General features: G+C 40.4%; 1 protein-coding gene across 4 annotated transcripts; it reads left to right on the forward strand.

Annotated features, from left to right (window-relative positions):
• The first annotated feature begins 1,922 nt into the window (after positions 1 to 1,922).
• Positions 1,923 to 21,010, forward strand: LOC142094787 (progranulin-like). Of its 4 annotated transcripts, none has more exons than XM_075177293.1 (18): positions 1,923 to 2,027; positions 10,152 to 10,293; positions 10,518 to 10,643; positions 11,480 to 11,558; positions 11,631 to 11,740; positions 12,244 to 12,376; positions 13,178 to 13,287; positions 13,419 to 13,548; positions 15,077 to 15,171; positions 15,251 to 15,374; positions 16,731 to 16,825; positions 16,910 to 17,033; positions 17,897 to 17,991; positions 18,071 to 18,194; positions 18,952 to 19,049; positions 19,261 to 19,359; positions 20,435 to 20,653; positions 20,789 to 21,010. In XM_075177293.1, the coding sequence occupies exons 2-18, from the start codon at positions 10,153 to 10,155 to the stop codon at positions 20,915 to 20,917; spliced, it is 2,031 nt and encodes a 676-aa protein (XP_075033394.1). In that variant the 5' UTR covers positions 1,923 to 2,027; position 10,152; the 3' UTR covers positions 20,918 to 21,010. The 4 variants fall into 4 exon arrangements, with proteins under 4 accessions (XP_075033394.1, XP_075033393.1, XP_075033392.1 ...); XM_075177292.1 differs by having other exon boundaries at positions 2,019 to 2,066; positions 12,244 to 12,379; positions 13,181 to 13,287; XM_075177291.1 differs by having other exon boundaries at positions 2,019 to 2,066.
• Positions 21,011 to 21,891: the final 881 nt, after the last annotated feature.

A 21,891-nucleotide genomic window follows, 5' to 3' on the forward strand; every position in this document is an offset into this window, starting at 1 on the left:
GTCACCCTAATAATAAGCTGTACTGTACCCTCTTTTATATTTGTTCCCATCCCTTTCCTACTCTTCCCTATAATTTATTGTATTTATCTTTAAGTTATTAGGGGCACATTTATCAATATTTTCATAAAGTGAAAAATAGTTTTCAATCTTATCACATGGATAAGGATTGAACTATTTCTCACATTTATGAAAAACGGATCACAGAAACAGCAGTTCCGATAAACTGTTGTTTCTGTGATTAAAAAAAAAACATACTTACCCTCCTGTTCGGAACGCGCTGTCTCCGGATCTCCTCCTGGTCATCTTCGTTGCTCTTCATACATTAATTGCGCATGTGCAGTTCAAAGAACTGCACATGTGCACAAAGATCCCCGCTCTGTCTCTGCAACTATAAGAGAGCGAGCGGTGAGTGACAGGGAGGGATCATGTGATCCCTCCACACATGCGCTGTCCAGCTCTGCTCTTCGAAGCAGAGCTGACAGCATTGGATTTTTTCATTAATGATAATGTACGCCAGCTTCAGCTGGCGTACATTAGCATGACAAGTTTCCGCAAAAAATGTTTTTTTGGAACTTGTTAGATTGCGGCCGGGAGCAGTCACCATACTGTAGGATGGTAACTGCTCCCAAAAACGAAAAGGAATGCAAAGCAGCAGATATTGATATTTTTATTATTATTGATATTTATTTATAAGGCGCCACAAGGCATCCGCAGCGCCGTACAGAGACAAACATAATCACAATACAATGGGAGACAGCACAGTACAGTAAACACAGCAACTCAGTTCGCTCAATGCACAGCTAGAGAGGGCGGGGAAGGGGGAGGGAGGATCCGCAAACGACGGGGCCCAAGAAGGAGGGCGCGGAAGACAGGGAGACCCCCAGGGGGAAGGAGGGAGCGAGAGTGGACGTGGGGTGGAGGACCCTCGAGGAGGAGGGCTAAGTAGCTGGAGAGCAGAGTTAGAAGTGGTGGAAACAGGAGGAGAGATGGCCCTGCTCAGAGGAGCGTACAATCTAAGGGGAGGGGTGGGTGGACAGACAGAGAGACGCAGGGGAGAGAGGGATATCCACGATATCTCTATCTGCTGCGATGCAACCTTCTTTAATATGTGAGGGACACAGAGGGACATTTCTTTAATGGTAAGTGCACGATAGTGCACTATCATTATTTGTTAAATATGCCCCTTAGTGAGAAAACATAAAAACACTGTCTGCTGCACGTTACCTTGAGAACAATATGCAATACCAGGTACATAAAATATTTCTTTGCCTCTTTTTCAATGTCTCTAGTTTCTAAGAACAGTCCCAAGATGTATCCCTGGAAATGTTCCCATTTATCAATACCAAGCAGCTGCACAATTAAATGTTCTTTTCTTTCAGTTCAGATTGTAACCATATATTTATTATTTTTTGGGCTAGGATTGCAGTGTTCCACTGCCCAGAGAGGCTGTATTGTGAGGATATGGTTTTTTTCTGCACAAACCTAGCAGCTAAGTGTCTCTGGATACTATTTTGAAATGTTGGCAGTTATGCAGATAGTTTCTATATATTAAATACACACTTTGCACCAGGATTCTGATTTTGTATTATTAACACAGTTAAAAACACATTTAACATTCAATTAATAATTCTACCCATTGCAATGCATTTAGAAAATAAATGAAATAAAAGTGGCCGCAGGCTCTCGGGTTAGGACTTAGAGGAACTGTTTGTGTGTCTGCCTTTACTGATCAAACCAAAAATGCAATGTATGAGGAAATACACAGTACAGAGCTAGTTTCACAGAACCACCGCTACCTGTGGAAATACCCCAGTTATAATGACATAAACTGAACCAATACCTGCTCATCACGTGACTGGTCATATGACATCGAACAGCGTATCACGTGATGCCGGAGTCCGCTCGTGACTTACAAGCAATGAGAAAGACAAAGCGACCAGCCAATAGGAATTAAGACTAGGTGGGGCTGTACTAATAAATTGGGGTCAGTAGCTGGGATTTGGGTAACTTGAAGCGTAGCCTGACAGGTGAGGATGGGTTGTGATGAGCATTGCAGCTGACATTGTGTGAGCCTATTTGTACTGTGGGTGCTTATTATGTGTAGTGTATTACATGCAGTTTATAATATTGTGTATGCATTATGTCCGTAGAACAATGCAACTTCCGTTTTATTATTTTCAGCGCTTGAACTTTGTACTTGAGTCTGCAAAACATGTCAGCTTTTGGATATTTTGTTGCTATAATGTGTATGTGAAGTGCATAGAATCCTGCAACTTTCACTATGTTGTCTGTTTTCTGCAGTGTGTAATGTCTGTGTAATTCTGTATTTGGCCGACTGTGGTATTCATTGTATATTTATAGGTCTACGGGTAAGAGCAACTTTTATTAGCTTCAGACTGGAGTGTTTGTATCTATGCTGTGTATACAATATATTTGCTGCTAGTGAATATGTTCTTTGTCTTCAGGGTAGTGCTGTGTGTGTTGCGTATTCTACAGTATGAAATGTATACATAGCTTGTGTTCTGCACTTAGTGTGTCCAATGCAGTTAGGTTTCACTCTAATAAGTGGCTGTAGATTCTCCCTAATCAAAACCTTCTACTGAAAACTGCTCTCAGAGAAGCACACAAGCATGTTAGGCAGTCATTCAAATCCACATTTCCCACTTCTAGATAATCAGGTGTATTTTTATAGTTTTTAATGACAATTGAGCTAGCTGGCAGGGTAGCTGCATATGCCAATTTTATCTTCCAGTAATTAATACAAATTTTATTTGTAAAGGCTTTGTAATAACTAAATGGGAAACCATGAATGTGAGTTATTTTATTTTAAGTTACTTTTAATATGAATGCAACTCAATATAACATTAACTGGGCTAGAGATGTGAGTTCAGAGATTTTCATTTAAAGTGTTTGTTACATGTTGGGAACGGATAGAATTTGACATGTAGAAGTGATTGTTCTATATATGTTGAGCATAACCTGGTTATGATTAGTGCCTATCTGTGGAGTATAAACAGTAATTTTTTATTGTAATACAGATCAGGTAAGTGGGCTGAAATAAAAACTAGATGCTGTAAATATTCAGTGGTATCTGCAATTTTACTTTAACAGTAATGCACAATTGCCTTGTTCTGCCTATAGCTAGGGGGAAGGGCATTGTGTGTGGGTCTAGTTCCCTGTTCTCTCTACTTCCTTGTTGAGCAAGTTATTGTGATCATATGACTATGAATCACCTTGGGTATAGTATGCAAATATGGAAGGCTGTCTGAATATGCTTTTGTCCTAATAGGATTCTGCACACTACATACATACATTCTACTACTGTAGAACTGCAAAGATGAGGGGTTGGTGTGTTCAGATTTAAGTTACAAGCATTTATGATATGTACTGTATCAAAACTGATGAACCAATTTTTTTGTGGTATAAAAAAATGTAAGAATTTTATGAACAGAAGAGGTGATGGAAGGAAGAACAGACGTGATGCTACTTAGAAACTCATTTTGTTGTGCTTTACATATGGTGCTAGTAGCTTCTCTGTCATTATAAGAGGAGGTAATCTGATTGTCTGTAGACTTTCCCCTCCTTACTAGCTTGCATAGCAGCATTGACACTACCTCAAGAGCATGGTATTTGATACTTTAGAACATTGATTCTCAATTTGTACCTTGAAACAGGAGTGTAGGATATTTCGTTTTGGATACCTTTTGAGTTTTTTCACTTATGTCTGCATTTGTTTCTCATTGCAACAATTTTCAGGTGATGGTGTTCCCCACTGTGTACTACACTGTAGTTTGGCTCTTAGTATCCTCTATAGTTCCCTTTTGTTTTTTCTTTTCCCTTGTCTGCTGACTGCCTTGTATGTCCTGTCATGCATTTTTTTTTTAGCAATAACCCACCTGTGCTACTTATATGTATTACCCCATCTATTTGTAACTTGTCTCTGCGGTACTATGGAATATGTGGTACCTTGCAAATAAATATTACCCAACCCCCCCCCCCCCCCCACCCTTTCCCTTGGTTTTTGTTTACTATTCCTGTTTTAATAGCTCTATACAAAAACTTCAATATTATATATTTTGTAATAGATAAAACACAGGAGTGTAACTAGAAATTTGGGGGTACCATAGCAACACTTTAAAGGACCCCCCAAGACTCTTTTTGCAAAGAGCACCCTCCACCTTTCTGTGGGCCGCTCTGCATTTCCTGGTAGGAGAGGAAGAGAGCACCTCTGAGCAGAATTGCTGGCACATGGCATTCTGGGGCTTCACATGCATTGCAGTACCAGCATTTACAGCAGGGAGCTTAAGCCTGAAGCTGCCCTGACACCAAGCTGTGCTGGGATGACATAGCAGTGGTGAGAAGTCCAAGTTGTGCCTAACAAGGGGTTATTTAGTCTGTTAAATATAACATAAAGTGTGTTTAAAACACCTTGTATAGGCTTTATGAATGTATAAAAAATAATTCAATGCATAAGGAGTAGTCTGGTATATATTTAAGCAAGTTAAATGTGTTTGAGTAAACTTACCCACTTCAGGGGGTACTTGGTAAACCCTTACCATTGCACAGGTTACATGTCAAATAAAACAAAAGGCTAAGATCCTTGCTTTAGAGGATGCAGTGAAGTGAGTAACTTTATCCTACAAAAGCAGACTTTCTGTATCTTGTCTGTTTAGAAAGGCTCATGAAAAAGCAAAGTGATTAATTAGTGAGGGGGCTTCAGAAATGTTCTTCTTTGATGCCAATGAAGTGGGGAGGAGTAAGATGCAGATTTTGGAGAGCTTGATTCTCTAAAAGTGATCTTAGTGCAGTTTGCACAAAATGCTCTTATTACTTGAGATCAGTACATGCCTTGCATTTTGGAAACCACTCCAGTGGTTTTCAAGGTTCAAATATCTGCTTCTGTTTTCAGGCAGTAGTGGTTTGTAGCAATGGCGTTTGGGGTACTCTATATGCGAGCCATTGACAAATGTTTGACGGTGGAACAGAATCAGAATACACTTATCCTAAAATACAGTGGTAATGGGGTCTGTAAAAGAATAGCGGCGAGGCAGAATTGTAGCAAAATAGTGTAAATACTGATGTGCTGTGATTGTGAAGCCAATACTTTGAGGCAGGCTTGTGATATAGTGATAACTCTGCGATGTGGTTACACTACTGCTGATAGTGGTATCTGTGGCTTGGATAGCATGATATGTGAAAGCAGAAGTAACCGTTCTGCTTTACTTGTGTAATGGCAAAGATCTGCATTAGTGATTCTGTATAGCTGCAAAGTGTGTACACAAGCATACAGTTAATATAACATTGCCTGCACCAACACTTATCTGGACAGCTTAAAGCCGCATACATGCTGGGTTTTTATTTATTTTTTTGGCACTAGTAGTATAACTGTCTAGTATGTTTTCTAGAGATTGTAGGTTTTCCAATGTATTTAAACAATGTAAACCCATACAGATAAAACGTGTTACAAAATGTGATATATATATATATATTAGCACCATTGTGTTCTAAAATGTTATCCCATTTAAAATTTTAGAACACGGCATGACGATGCTTTGTGAGTATGTTTGTAAAAGTGCGATACATGAAGGCAAATGTGGGAGGTACCACTATAGCAGGGTTTCCCAAACCCAGTCCTCAGTGCTCCCCAACAGTGCAGGTTTTCCATATCTCCTTGCTGGAGCACAGGTGTATTCATTACTGACTGGCACATTGTAACAGATCCACAGGTGGTCCTAATTATGTCACATGTGATCCGGAAAACCTGTACTGTTAGGGAGCCCTGAGGACTGGGTTTGGGAAACCCTGCGCTATAGTGTCTAAAATGTGTTTGTTTTCCTATTGCATGTGTGAACAAGCCATAGGCAGCAGAAGAAAACAAATGTTTTTAGCTCAGAATATAGACTGACATGGCCATATCCTTCACCTTCTATTGTGGAAAAGGAGCAACTTTGATTTTAAATGGAGATTCTCTGAACATTCAACATTCCAAGTGAAAACTCCTTTTGGAACAACATTGCATAATGTCCAATCCAGTTTATCCAATAGATTGGAGTTGGAGAATAGTTTGAGCTACAGTAGATAAGGCTTTTTATTTTAATTTTAAATCGTGCTTAAATCTGCAGAAAGTCTTGCAGTTTGTGCACAGTAAAGGGTATGGTTTACAAGTAATAGTTAATAAAAGTAAGTTAACGTAAATCAAAATATCTGATCATTTTTAAAACATGCTGACAAGCTTTGAACAATGTTTAACTTTGGAGTAAAGGTCATTGCAGCTTATCCTTTAAGGCATTTTAATTTTCTGTTTATGCAGCTTGAACACAATATTTACCTCCACATTCATGGGATAACTAATTTCCCTATCCTGTAACTTCCTCCTTCTACATAGTGGTAAATCTACTTGAATTTTAAAAATGTTGCTAAACTATTTTTAGTAATAAACTGAACCAATAAGATGTAGGTTTAACAACTTGTGCTGAGTTTATCGTCAAATATTATATTGTCAGCATAAAATTCCAATCAATGCCCTCTGACTTGGAGTAGTTTTGATGTAGTAATGCAGCTGCTTTTATGTGTTCTACGTGGTTTATAATTTCCTTGGAATCATCAAGGCTGATTTTGCAAATTCCTTTTGAAAATACAGGTTTGTCCTTTGCTAGCCAGAAGAAAATAAAATGCAGAAATCGGCACTATACAGTATTAAAAGCAGAGGCAGTTTCATTCCACACTCTCAAATACCCCAGATAACATAAGTGTTTGCACAATGGCACTAAGTATTGTCAAACAGGGTTAAATATCAGAAAAATATATATAAAACATTTCTGATGAAACATGAAATGGACCAAATGCAAAATAGTCTTATAAATCTTAAAACCGTCTCATGTCATACAAACTGGTCAGTATCTTCTAATCCCCCTTGGTATTATGCTTACATCACCCGACAGATGACAATCGGCATCAGTAAAGGGTGTTTTTTTTTTGTTTTTTTTTTCTCGTATATATTACTCCCTGTTCATTCATGGAACATGGAGCAAAGAGAAACAAGAGCTGAATGTAGGTGGATTACCCTTTTCAAACATTTATTACCAATTAAATATAAGAATCCTATTCCATCCCATAAAAGGTAATATTGATAACAGCCAATCTTCTACCAGATTCACTCCTCTCCGCCACATATATCAAACTTGAGGCATCGAATTCTTTATAGATCCAATCCTGTTTTGTTTAGAGACTCCAGGGTATAGATGTTTGACAGAATACTTGGCACCACTGTGCAAACTCTTGTGTGTTTAAATTTATCTAGTGGTATTCCACTTAGTTTGTTCGAGGCTGCTGTGGTAATTGCAGCGCCCTAGATCTGTTTTTGTTGTGCTAATCCCAGATAACAGCTGCAATTCTGCAGTTTTGTGTTATCTACTATAAACTGGGTTTATTTAAGACAAATATGGTTCACAGGATGAGATTACACCTTTAAACATGTCTGATCCTCAATAGGACAAGGTTTGAGGCTGTTTACCAAGTAACAGCATCCTAACCAGTCTATGGGTAATCATAGATATGCTCTTACACCACAGAAAATGCATTCAATGTGTGCATATATAAGGAATAATTGTTCTGTTTTAGTGCAGCTTTGTTAAAAACTACAGCATGAAGTTACATGGCCTGGCAGATCTGAAAATAGCATGAATTTTCTCTTCAAGTGTTGGCATTCACCTGCTGCCACAGCTCCTTCCTGCTTTGAGTTGGCAGCCCTTATATCTGCTTAACCCCACTGCCCCAGCTCTTGTTTACAGATGCAGCAGCAGGTGAAGGTTAGCAAGTCCTAAAACTGAGACTATGGGGCATATTCAATTATCAAGTATATTTACCTTAAGGTAAAATATGGTCTTCTATCTTAACCCTATTTGCTTTCATCTGAGTCAAAGGCCTAGTTATAATCCTAAAGCAGGCGCATTGGAAAGCCTGTGTTTGAGTATAAAATACCTTTTTCTCATTTAGGTAGTACGATTTAATGTTCCCCTACTTTGCACAATAAATACTCCCTATAAAGGGTACTGGGAGTTGAAGCACAGAGGGCAAAAACATGTTTAAAATAAACCGATCGTTCATCTTGTATCTGTGTGCTTACGGGTTGATCAGAAAAGCAGTGCTGTAACATTTTCATGTGGTGAGAAAATACCTTTTTAGGTAACTGGTTAAATCGCTGCTCAATTGTTAGTTCTTAAAGATTAATCTGGGGAAAAAAACATACCTATTTCTTTTTTTTTTTTTTTCTTCTACTTTCTGATACCCATCAAACTTGTGGATTATACACATCCATAACCTAGTCTTTTACTGAAGTACAGTAATCATTACGTGTTAGTCTACATCCATTTCATTCTTTTGATTACTTGTACACTTCTTACAAGTTCAGCACAAATGTCAAGGAAACTTTGGCTTCTAAACCCAAATGCTCTGATATTGTAAGAAAGTTCATTTAAGAGCAATCGTACCAAATCTTAAAAATACAACAACGTCTCTATTGCATAACTTGGTAGCAAATTTTATTTCCAAGCTCTTAAATAAAGCTGCAACCCAAATCAAAAAACAATTATTTTTTTTGTTAATATTTAAGCATACATCAGTCATTTGTCTTAGTGGTAGTCCTACAAATCTTTTTTTCGAATCTGTGGGGGAGACTAGTGTGGCTACCGGTCACACACATTCAGACGCTTATGTCAAACAATGACTTATGTAGGAGGAGGATTATACAGAGCAGACAGAACTCTGAGGGACATATGCTTTCCCTAGTGATTACACACATTGGCAAGACCTGCCTTCATTTTGTAATACTAAATTCACACACTAGGAAGACTGTTTTAGGAGAACAGTCAAGTAAAGGGAACATCCATATCACAGCTATTATATTTGCCACTTCCCAGAGGGGAATAGGGAGGGAAGGTTTTTTGGAACTACTTTGTGTGCCCTGTGGGTCTATTGTATGAAATGAAAGGCACTTTACTACACAATCTAGTATTATATCACCTGTAGTATAGAATGGACACTCTTCAGTCCTTGCACACATAACCAGGCAAATCAAGCTACTTTGCACAGGGCTAGAATGTTTAAGAAAAGTAGAATTTTTCAACTCTCAAACAATGAGATGCACAAGTGAGATTCTATCCCTGGCATCTTGGCTTCATATCCCAACCACACCTAAAACAGTATTTGATTCCCCAGATGTCTCGTGCTCGTGACAGACTTGGTTTACCCACCATTCCCTCAGGCACCTAAAATAGCACTGTTCCCAATGGGCCAGTTCACACCAACTTAACTTGTGGTGCTACTACTCAATTCATTAATCCTCTCTCATGCATATGTTACAAAACATCACAAGGAATGATGCATGCAACAAAATGTCTTTTCTCACATTACCTGAACAAAAGAATGAAGAAAATGTGTTGTATGTACTAACTCGACTACAAGGAAAAAAATCTAGTCTTTCAGGACTTTCCAGTCGGATGCAGTAAGGTCTAGAGGCAAACTGGGCACAGAGGGCAGTCACTAAGGCAAAACCCATAGAGAAATATTCTTACCTGGTGGTGAACCTGGGTTTAACCTTCAGCAATTCAATGTGGTTGTTCTCTGCTCCAGCTGCTGGCATCCGGCTTCTTACACTATTGCCATAGAATGGGGACCACTTAAAATGTTAATTGATGAGATCTTTGATTATAAATAAATTCATTATGTAGCAATCCGGCATAACGTCCTCATGCTGTTTATATGACTCTGCCCTCAACAACAAAGACTGGAGTTTAGATACCTCTAAATTACTTGCATATGTAACATGCATTATAGCTCATGTGCAGTGCAGGATATTATTTCTAAGCGAAATTTAAAAAAAAAAAAAAAAAAGTTGACCCAAGTCAAAACATCCAAAATGCTTATATTGCACAGTAGCTAGTCTCTGCAGAAAACTGTCCTGATGTGGGAATAGAAAATCATGTCTTTGTTAAGACCTTTTTTAAAACCATTATTTTTGTGGGTTTTTTGTGTTCAATTCAACCATCTTGTTAAATTTAACTTTGATCTAATTAACATTCACACTATCTGTAATATTTAAAATGCTGCTTATATTTTAGCTAGTTGTATCTTATTGCACTTTGTCACTGCAGGATGGCTCCCCCTTGGCATCTCTTGCTATTGGTCGCTTCGGTTGGTGCAGCTCGGTGTCCTGATGGCACCACATGCAGTGAGAAGACGCTGTGCTGTGAGCTACCTGGTGGTAATGGATATGGCTGTTGTCCAGAGGGAGAGGTAAGTCAGGAGGATTACAGGACCAGAAGTCATGTTGGTAATTCTACCTTAAACTCACTTGTGTTACCAAAGTCTAGAGCTCCAACATGTCTTCAGAGTTTTGCAAATCAGAACATTGGCATGAAATCTTGCAGGAGGCCGATTAACATGACATAAGATGTTGTCCTTTTTACAATGACAATGATATGGATTATGAGGGTGAGCACATTTTTCATCTCTTGCAGGTTGTGGCGCGTTCCCTTCCCATGATAACATCTGAGATTTCCTGCACTGACAGGACAGGCTGTCCTGAGGAATATTCCTGTGTGAGCACCCCCCAGGGTGGATCAGCTTGCTGCCCTATAGCCCAGGTACTTTATGACACGCAGTCAAGAAGTCAAATTTACTGTAGTCAGTGGTTAGCATTGTTGCCTCATAGCGCTAGGGTCATGGGTTTAATTCCTGACCAGGGCCCTATCTGTGGTGTGTACGTTCCACACATGTTTGTGTGGGTTTCCTCCCACACCCCAAAAAATACACTGGTTTATTTTGCTGCTAGCTAAAATGGAAATTTGTGTTGGATAATTTAGACAGTAAGCTTCAATGGGGCAGGGAATGACAAATAATCTCTGTACAGCCCTGCATGATATGGTGGCAAAATAATGGGAAGTTTTAATGAGCAGAATAAGGTGATGCTTGCTTTTTTTTCTCAATTGTACTTACTGTAGTCTGTAAGATTGAAGATGCAGGCTGTAGATTAGTTAATACAGTGTTTCTCAACCCCCCAAACATTGCTGTTGAGTGCAAGCTATTCTGTAGGCAGCCATTTTCTGCTGAGCCTGTCCAGTGTAATTCCGTATATTTACTGATGGTCTGCTATGTATGGGAAAATAGCTTCCCCTATGAGTGCAACTCTTGAATTAAATGTCTTCTGATTAGCTCCTGAAATATCTACATGTTTGTTTGTGAATTACAAGTAGCCCTTTACATAAGCTGACTTGGGTGAATGTATCTTAAGTAAATACTCTACATGGTTTGTCAGGTGTAACTGAGGCATTAATGCCTGGGTGGCATACAACAGAACACAAAATGGTCCAATATTTTGCACAATTGGCTATAGATGTGGGGTTCAGTAGTAGAGAGAAGTGGTTTATGCCAACCTCTAGATCTCATTCATTATAAACCAAATCACTTACTCCTCCCAAAGGGAATCTCATGCCAAGATGGACACCACTGCTGTCCCTCAGGCAGCCATTGCTCTGAAGATGGACATTACTGTATCCCAGGTGAGAAATATCCCAATTAATCATTCCCACATGATCCCAACACATGCAATTCACACCCTGCTTGTCCTTCAGCTGCCAATCTGTCTGCTGTACTCTGCCCTGATGGAAGATCAGAATGCCCAAGTGATACCTCGTGCTGCCAGATGGCTGACCAGAGCTGGGGGTGCTGTCCCCTACCACAGGTGAGGTGAAGGGCAGCTTGGCTTTAGGTATGCCTTGGAACTCTAAATTATTTGAACTGATTAAGATTCATCGAAATACAAAATCTTTCACACAAGTCTAAACTGACTAATTTGGTGGTTAAAGTTAATCAGGGGAGGGAGTATATGGTAAAATCTGTAATACAGTATCTGGGTGCAATAACTGCACTATGTACACTAAATGTAAAGGAAAATACCAGTTTGGATAAAGTCCATTTTAAAAAGCAAATCTTGCCTTTAAAACTTTTTGGATTCTGCCTGAGTAACTTGCTGGATGTGGTTCTTTAACTTTAAATGTCCTTAAATCAGGTGTGCAGAGAATCTACATTTGGCTCTACTTGGAGTCCACAACTTATTAGAAGTCCTCTAAAGTGTCTATTATACCGAATCAGCACAGCTAATTTCCATGTTATCGGTGTCTCTTTGAGTTTTACTTCCTTTCTGTTTTTAATGGTCTAATTCCAACTCCGCCCTGATTTCCTTAGGCAATTTGCTGTAATGATCACTTGCATTGCTGTCCTCATAACACAGTGTGTGATCTCGAACACAACAAATGCAAGTCTGAAAATGGGGAGGTTCCTTTGTCCAAGAAAGTTCCTGCCCGCGTGAAACTTGACTCTGGTGAGCGCTACAAACTGTACCATATTTGTTCTAACTAGCTTGGTGAATAGCTAGAACGCTTCATAATATACCTGCTTACACACGGATGCAGCCATTTTGTAGGAACTTATGACATACAGCATTAGGGCACAAAGTGAATTCTCATAAATTGTGGTGCAGCCCATAGTGACCACCTCCCTCTGCTACACACAGGGTAGTGTTGCACAATAACATGTGCAGTAGTATTCTGCCTTGAGTTAGGGCCACTGTACACAAGTGCTGTATTCAGAAGTCTTAACTCATCTGGCAGTGCTGTGTTTTGCTCACTCACCCAGCTGCCACTTGTCTGAGATGATTACAATTTGCTCTGTCCTATGGTTAACTGAACTCATTTAGGAGAGCACTTTTGATGTGTTGTGCAGTGCCCCCAGCCCAGTAATTACTTTTTTTTTATTACAGACAGTAATACAAAAGCAGAAGTAACAAATCCATATATGGTAGTACAAGCATGTTAAGAAATTTTCTGTATTTTGGACTCAAGCAATATGCAAAACATTTTACACAAACTAAGTAGAATGTGCCTATTACTTTATAAAATAGCAATGTTCTTTTCCATCTTGATCTACAAGTTACCACATGAAATCAGTGAATAGTGTAGAGTAGAATCCATATCCTATCTGTCTGTTTAAAATCTTTGAAATATTATTGTACATGTGTATAGAAAGTGCTTACAGTCTTGACTTCTGTTCATAAATCACAGTAGGCCTGTACATAGGCCGAGCAATCTGTAATTAAAGCTCTAACTCGTCTGTTCCTAACCAGAGAAAATCATCCGTCGGACGCCGTGTCAGGATGGCTCATCCTGTCCTGATGGCAGTACCTGCTGTCAACAGCCTGATCAGTCATATGGATGCTGTCCCTTTATGTCTGTAAGTGTCCATCTGCCACTCATTGAGCCCAATAGGTAGCAGTCTTGAGCTGTGGGATTGCTACTAATGTTTGCTGTTGCTTTAGCCTCCCTTTTTTTCTCCAATCCCTCATGATTCTGAATGCCTTGCAGGCTGTCTGCTGCGATGACCATGTTCACTGCTGCCCTCCTGGGACCACATGTGATGTCGCCCATAAGAAGTGTGTTGGCCAGAATTCTGTGATTCCATTATTCAGGAAGACCCAAGCTTTGCGCGAGCAAGGTAACATTAGAATACTACATTCCAGCAATGTAGCTGTATGTTGGTTTGTAAATAAAATATATCTGGAATTCTTTTCTTTAGATCCACTTTGTAATACAATTAAAGGGAAATTAACTGTAGTCTTGCAATTTGTTGAATGTCAAAGTGGTGGCTTTACACAGTATTCATGTCTTTCAATTGAGGTACATTTTCATACCAGTCTTTCTACACCAGTTTCATTGGATCCCCACGTTATATGTGCTGTTGAAACAACCTGTTCTTTTCACTATAAGTCTGGCTTTCTGCTCCCCTGCATCCACCACCTCAGTGGACACTGCCCATGCAATAACAAAATTGTGAAAGGTCACTGTTTCCCACAAGATCTGCATTTCTCTACTGAAATATTACTGCAGTTGGCACTTTGATCTGATTGGCTACAGGTTGGTCTGTCCTTACACAATTTAAAACTCAATAGGCTGACTTGCAGGAATGTAGATTGTTAACGAAGTGCTGACTTTGATCGCACCTTTATTAAAATGAGAATTATTACGCTGCTATGTTGACACTGACATAAGTTATGACTGTCCTCTTTATTCACGTTTCACTCCACTCTTTTTGTAACTCTGCCATGGATGCTGGAAAGCACATCTGAAATCAGAACTGCTTTTGAGCATTGGACTTGATACTCACAACTAAAGTGAATGATGCGTGAAATACTTCTGCAAGGGCTAGACTGTTTCTATTTATCTATACATATTGCAGAAAGGACATCCATCCTTTAGGCTATCACTATTGTCAGCTTTTCATTGCAGACCAGTTCCCTTAACCTACCCACAATCTAGGCATCAGGTTGTAGGCTGCATACTGGTTCAGCCCATCAATTGTCTACCAGTCACATCACTAAGTCACTTCCTAATATTCATGAGGCAATGTATCCTGCTTTGTCATGACTGTTAAGCCCACAAGAGGGTTGCCTATATCATGTAGTAATCAGAAACTCTTTAAGACTTTCAATTAATTTACACAGATGTCATTAATAAGGCTTTGAGATGTTTTCAAACTAGTATGGCTTTAAATGCGATTTTTCTTTTTGATGAAGTGGATTTAATTGATATTTAAGTTTATCAATGTACTTCAAGATGGAATTTAATTTGTACAGGCTGGGGTCACCAACATAGCCTTGTGTTGGAGATGTGTATATAGAATTTCTCTAAGCTTGGTTGACCCCAGTGGTTGTTAATGGTTATGGATGCCTGAGTCAAAGCAGGGCATCTTTTAAATGCCACCTCTGACTGCTCTATAGTCACCAGCTTCCTGGGTGACTACCGTTTTTGGCTTGAAGGGGGCATTCCAGAGAGGTAGGCTGGAGTGCAGATTAGTGAAATATCCCTACACAGGCTGGATCACATACATAGCCACTATACAGTATTGAGCAAGAGCCAATTGCAAGTGACTCTCTGAATCACAGCCAGCAGCATTGGGCAGTGAGGGTGTGAAATCTTCTGTAATGTAGTTTGTCCTTGTCTGATCTTAAATCCTTTCTTTGCAGCAACTGTTAAATGTGATGACGTAACAGAATGCCCTGGCACATCTACCTGCTGCCGCTTGGCTTCTGGAGAGTGGGGCTGCTGTCCATTTGAAAAGGTTCGGTGCTAATAGTTGTGGGTAATAGTGGTGATCCTTGTTGATACTGTCTGGTACTGATATCCCTTCCTCTCACTAGGCTGTGTGCTGCCCTGATAAAGTACACTGCTGTCCCAATGGCTATACTTGTGATGGGGGCTCTTGCACCAGTGAGGCGGTATCTATTCCTTGGTACAACAAGACTCCAGCTCTGAAGCAGGATGGTAAGTTCATATGTGTACTTTGTGTGTACACCGAGGACTGAGTAACACCCTTCATGGGTTTAATAAGTATGGAAAAATAAGACTGCCATTTTAACCAGATGATGCAGTTTTAGGTCTTCAGAATATGTTCTTTCTAAATTGCTGCTATAAAAATAGAATCTGTCATTAAGTTACTGTCAAACTAACATTATTTTAAAATCTTTTGCGACAAATGTTTACTTTTAGTATTCAGAAACATAAATGCCTATGCATGGCATATTTTGCGTAAAATTGTTCTGTGCATGCCCAGAAACAAACCATATGCCAGTGAACAAACGTCCAATTCAGCTTCACGTGTAAAGGACCCTTACTATAGGCTGCAACTATTTCTGGGGTGGGTCGGGGAGGGGACTGGGTGTATACGTAGTCGGTGTGCCAAGCTTGAGCAGACGCAGCAGTGCCACATTCAAGCTGGGGCCATCTCAAAAGTGTTTTCGTCGTATCATACCCCCTTGGCCCCTTATCTCCAGTGAAGGGCAATCTTAATGCTTCAGCATACCAAGTCATTTTGGATAATGCTATGCTTCCAACTTTGTGGCAACTGTTTGGGGAAGGCCCTTTTATATTCCAACATGACTGCCCCAATGCACAAAGCAAGGACTACAAAGACCTGGTTTGAGTTCAGTGTGGAAGAACTCGACTGGCCCGCATAGAGCCCTGACTTCAACCCCATTGAACACCTTTGGGATGACCTGAAACGGAGATTGAGCCATGCCTTCTGGTCTAACATCAGTGCCTGACCTCATAAATGCTCTACAGAATTAATAGGCACAAATTCCCACCTCTTGTGGAAAGCCTTCCAAAAGGAGTGGAAGTTATCACTGCAAAAGAGGGACTAACTCCATATTAAAGTACATGTATTTGAATAAAGTCATTGCCCCTTTTGGCGTAATGGTCAATTGTCCGAATACACTATATGGACAAAAGTATTTAACACCCATTATTTTTACTTTTTGGGAGTATAGGCTTGCCATGAACAGCTTGGTTGACCCCAGTGGTTAATGGTCATTGATGCCTGATGCAAAGCAGGGCTGGTTTAAAGGCATACTGACTGCTCTATAGTCATCTGCTTACTGGGTGACTGCCACTTTTGGATTGAAGGGGGCATTACAGAGGTAGGACTGGAGTGCAGATTAGTGAATTCACACACAGGCTGGGTCACATATATAGAACCACTATACAGCATTGAGCAAGAGCCAGTTGCAGGTGACTCTAGATCGCAACCAGCAGCATTTTGGTGCAAGTGTGTGTGACAAATGTTCTGTAATGTAGTTTGCCCTCCGTTGTCTGATCTTCATAAATCTCATTTCTCTGCAGCAACTGTTAAATGTGATGACGTAACAGAATGCCCTGGCACGTCTACCTGCTGCCGCTTGGCTTCTGGAGAGTGGGGCTGCTGTCCATTTGAAAAGGTTTGGTGCTAATAGTTGTGGGTAATAGTGAGTGGTGATCCTTGTTGATGATACTGTCTGGTACTGATATCTCCTCCTCACTAGGCTGTGTGCTGCCCTGATAAAGTACACTGCTGTCCTAATGGCTTTGCTTGTGATGGGGGCTCTTGCACCAGTGAGGCGGTATCTATTCCTTGGTCCAACAAGACTCCAGCTCTGAAGCAGGATGGTAAGTTCATATGTGTACTTTGGGTGTACACCGAGGACTGAGTAACACCCTTCCTGGGTTTACCTAGTATGGAAAGACTGCCATTTTAACCAGACGATGCAGTTTTAGGTCTTCAGAATGTTTTCTAAATTGCTGCTATAAAATAGAATTTCAATCATTAAGTGTCTAACGAAAATTGTGTTAAAATCTTTTGTCACAGATGTTTACTAACTTTATTATTTAAGAACGTAAATGCCCATACGTGCCATATTTTGCATAAAATCCCTCTGCATATGCAGAGAACACAAACTTCCAATTCCTTTGAGTTTAAAGGACCCTTACTAAAGGCTACAATTTCAGCGGTGGATCGGAGAGGGGACTGGGCGTATACGTAGTCAGTGTGTAGTAAGGGTGTGCCAAGCTTGAGCACACGCAGCAGCGCCAGATTGAATATGGGCATCTCAAAGGTACATGTTTTTCAGTCAAATCCCTTCCACAAGCTACAGGTCTGTAAGTGCTGGTTACAATTGATGACTGTCACACATGCATGCTAGAACTCATGCAATCGGAAAAGACTAAAAATACATTTTATTTACAGGAGACATTCATAACATTTTTTTAGTGGTTTTTTTGTAAAAAAACTTTATTTTAAATGTGTTGTCATTAATAACGACCAGGTGTCATTAATTGAATAGCTTCCAGCGTGCAGATTAGTGACTCTACAGGCTGGATCACATACATAGCCACTGTACAGCATTGAGCGAGAGCCAGTTGCAGGTGGCTCTCGATCACAACCAGCTGCACTGGGCAGTGAGGGTGTGAAATCTTCTGTAATGTAGTTTGCCCTCCGGTGTCTGATTTTCATAAATCTCATTTCTCTGCAGCAACTGTTAAATGTGATGACGTAACAGAATGCCCTGGCACGTCTACCTGCTGCCGCTTGGCTTCTGGAGAGTGGGGCTGCTGTCCATTTGAAAAGGTTCGGTGCTAATAGTTGTGGGTAATAGTGGTGATCCTTGTTGATACTGTCTGGTACTGATATCCCTTCCTCTCACTAGGCTGTGTGCTGCCCTGATAAAGTACACTGCTGTCCCAATGGCTATACTTGTGATGGGGGCTCTTGCACGAGTGAGGCGGTATCTATTCCTTGGTACAACAAGACTCCAGCTATGAAACAGGATGGTAAGCTCATATGTGTACTGTGTGCACCCTGAGGACTGAGTAACACCCTTCCTGGGTTTTACTGATATGGAAAATTAGACTGATTTTGGTGAGCGATTGTGTTGAGAACCCCCCCCCCCCCCCCCCCCCCCACAGCATTTCTGTTCATGGTTTGTCCTATATTGGCATTTGTCAGGCCTTTCTGTCTAGCATTAGAATTTATGCAGCTTTGTGTTTTCGAAATTGCTGCTATAAAAATAGAATATCATTGATTAAAGTAATGTCAAACAATGTTGTCCTAACAATTCTATTGTGACAAATGTTTACAGACTTTAATCTGTCACCTAAACCATTTTGTCTACATTTTGTATTGGAATGTGAAGGGTATTTCTGTACATGGACTGTGCCCACTACCGATATCAGTTAATCGGACCTCTGGAACATCTTTCCAGATAAGATGTTCTATGTGCATTACTGAAGGTTAGAGGTGCTGATGGAGTGTGCAGGTATACTTAAAGTACTTTCTTGTAGTTTAGAAGGGAGCAGAAATGTTGACTATGGCTGCCTGCTGTGTAAACTTGCGGTCTTCAATAAAACCTAAGTATTTTAATGTAATTTCCCGAACATGTTCAGAGGCTGGGGTCCTCTTTAGGTCACATGCGATCTATTAACCTTTTGGGGGTTTGCTGAATAACTGAATGTGATGGTGGGTACATTAACTGAGAAACATTTGATGGCTAGAAGTTCTGATGGTGACTAGTTCTTTCTAAATTTGTAGACGGTAATGTTCAATGTGATGCCGTCACCTCTTGTCCTGATAAGACCACCTGCTGCAGGCTTCCAACTGGGGAGTGGGGGTGCTGCCCCATTGAACAGGTATGTTCTAATCTGTACATAACTGCCTGCTCCCTAGAGTTGTCTATAATGTCTGCTGCTACTGTTTTCTTCACTACTAGAGTTCACAAGTATTTGTCCCCTATGTAGGCTATCTGTTACCCCAGTATTTGACATATGATGAGAAGACTAGGTATGTTTTTTTAGCTAGTTCCCAATCCTGTGCCTCAGCAAGACTTTGATCTTTGCACAGGTCTCTGAGGTCAAATGTGACATATCTCACAGCTGTGCCCAGGGTACCACATGCTGCCATACAGAGGGTGGAGGCTGGGCATGCTGCCCCCTGGAGGAGGTGAGATACTATCCTCTACACTTTAATTTACATTATAGGAAAAGTGTTTCAAAGATCATTTAGGACACTATCATTCATAAGGTCCAGCAATGCAGTTGCAAAACTCCCTGTATCAATATTATAACCCTTATAAAATCATGCCCATTTCAAATGGTCTCGCTTAATTTGCCATCTTCTTGATTGGCTATCCATTCAGATTTAATTCAAAACGCATTTAAATGGTTCTACCAATTTGACCCAATACTCCCAATGTGTCTAAAGTTGCTTCCTATTGTAAGAGTCTGTGGCCAACTCCTCTACTATATGTATAGTTCACCTTTTTTCCTTTCACATTCCTGCAGTATTATGTCTTTATGCCTTGCTTAGTCTATACCATTGAATTTTCTACCTTGGCTTTCCTACTATGCTTTAAAGCAAGTGTTGTGGTGACCTGTGGGAGCAGGTTTTGTAGACAATTTGTTTTTCTTTTTTTTTTTTTTTTTTTGGGGGTAGGGGGGGAGCTGGGTACTTAACACTTTGCTAGCTGTGTAACATCCAGCTCCATCCTAATAGTAGATGGGAGTTGGCAGTAGACTATGGCAGAAGGCTTCAGTCTTCCTCGGAGATGCAGTTAAAGAATACTTGTCACCTACACATGGAAATGTCTGCAGCCTATCCATTCACCTGGCACCTTTTGTGTTAGTGATGTCACTGATTCCTGGTGCATTTATAGACTGAATATTTATTAATCTTGCTTTAGTCAACAACATGGCTGCCTCTGCAGTGTAGTTAATGGATGTACATAATTGTTTGCCTCCATGTTGTAAGTCAGTGTTGGCTAACCTGTGACACTCCAGGTGTTGTGAAACTACAAGTCCCAGCATGCTTTTCCAATGTATAGCAAGTTGTTGCTGGAAGGGTATGCTGGGACTTGTAGTTTCACAACACCTGGAGTGTCACAGATTAGCCAACACTGGTGTAGGTGATAGATGTACATTAAGGCAGTTGTAGAATTCAGGTTTTTTATGCCACGCTGCTGTTGTGATATCTTGATGAACATGGGACTTACTGACTCTCTCCCTATCATAACCTACAGGCTGTTTGTTGCTCCGATCACCTGCACTGCTGTCCTAGTGGCTACACTTGTGATGTGTCTGCAGGAACATGCAACAAGCCCCTTGGGGACACTAAGCAACCAGCTTCAGCACTCCAAAAACTGGGCTATGTCTGGTGTGACGCAACACATGCTTGTTATGATGGCCAGACTTGTTGTGTAGCATATAGTGGATTATGGAATTGCTGCCCTTATACTCAGGTGAGTATTTATAGTATATGGGTATCTGTTAATAATTCTGTGGCTATGTGTTCATCTTATTGGCTGGGTAGTAAGTAAATGTTCATACAATCTTACATTCTGCTTTCCACATTCAAACACCTCTTTTCCTGGCAGGGTGTATGCTGTCCTGATAGAGTGCACTGTTGTCCATACGGCCATGTGTGTCTAAACTCTGGCGCTCAGTGTAGTCGTTCTGGAAATCTGCGATGGGACCTGGGAAATGGAGAGAACCCTCTTCTGTAAGAAGAAACACATGGATTTATTAACAAAAGTCCTAGGCAAACTTTCACTAATTAAATCAGGCTCTGAACACTGGAATAAAGTTTTATATTTACACTTGCGTCTGAGATGTTGTGACTGTTGGGGGGGAAGAGGGGTGACTGAGACACGTGTATTTTAATGGAGAATGTATATAAAAAAAAAAATAGTAATTACTGAATTTGTATAGATCTATTTCTAAATGGAGGTCTGTATCAACTTATTTGTTCCTGTCCATAATAGCACCATTTGCTCCCAATTTTTAATTAGAGACTGGGTAGCAGTCCAGTAATGTTTTGGGTGGTCTCTTCTCTGGTACCCAATCCCCATACCATACAGTGTCCAGCTGCTGCAGATATCTCCATTTTCTGAGATATACATGATGATATCCAAATGGACATCAATGAGAAGGGTGCACTGAAAGTGGGATGATTTCACAGGTCAGTTGTGTCCTTTTCTGTGATCACTGCCAGCAGGGGAGGGCTAGCAAATTGTCCCCAGGGCTAGCCCGGGGACAAAACTCTCTTGAGCAGCCTATTTTAAAGGGGAAAAATGCAGGTGACCCAGCCCAAGTTGGCCTACTATGGGACCGGCCCAGGGGGCAGATGCCAGCCTGCCCCTGACTCCCAGCTGAACGCAAATACTACTTGGTTCCACTCTTCCAGCACTTGCAGGGCTCTGAACATGGCTTCTCCAGAGCTGCTTCTAGTAACAATTATGTTGTATCAAGGCAGGTCTAGGGGAGAGGACTGCATTTTGCCAGAATTTTTAATTTCACAATTGTATTATCCTTACACAAATTGCTTAAACTTGGACATATAACCTATTTTAGGACATATCAATATGTCTAGGGGTATAAGCAATTTTGAGAACACTTTGTTAAAATAAAGTAGCCAGTGTTTACATAACCATTACGGAGATTGGATTTGATTGATTAGCAAATGTAAAGGCTTTCTAAC

This window comes from Mixophyes fleayi, chromosome 6, assembly GCF_038048845.1.
Source record: "Mixophyes fleayi isolate aMixFle1 chromosome 6, aMixFle1.hap1, whole genome shotgun sequence".
Lineage (NCBI taxonomy): Eukaryota > Metazoa > Chordata > Amphibia > Anura > Limnodynastidae > Mixophyes > Mixophyes fleayi.

What these genes read in the sequence shown, in the direction of transcription:
- LOC142094787 (XM_075177292.1), top strand. Translation starts at nt 2,044, where the DNA reads ATGAGCATTGCAGCTGACATTGT. An exon ending in GCTGCTGTCCATTTGAAAAG is followed by an intron (nt 15,172 to 15,250) that starts GTTCGGTGCTAA and finishes TCCTCTCACTAG; the next exon opens with GCTGTGTGCTGCCCTGATAA. An exon ending in GCTGCTGTCCATTTGAAAAG is followed by an intron (nt 17,992 to 18,070) that starts GTTCGGTGCTAA and finishes TCCTCTCACTAG; the next exon opens with GCTGTGTGCTGCCCTGATAA.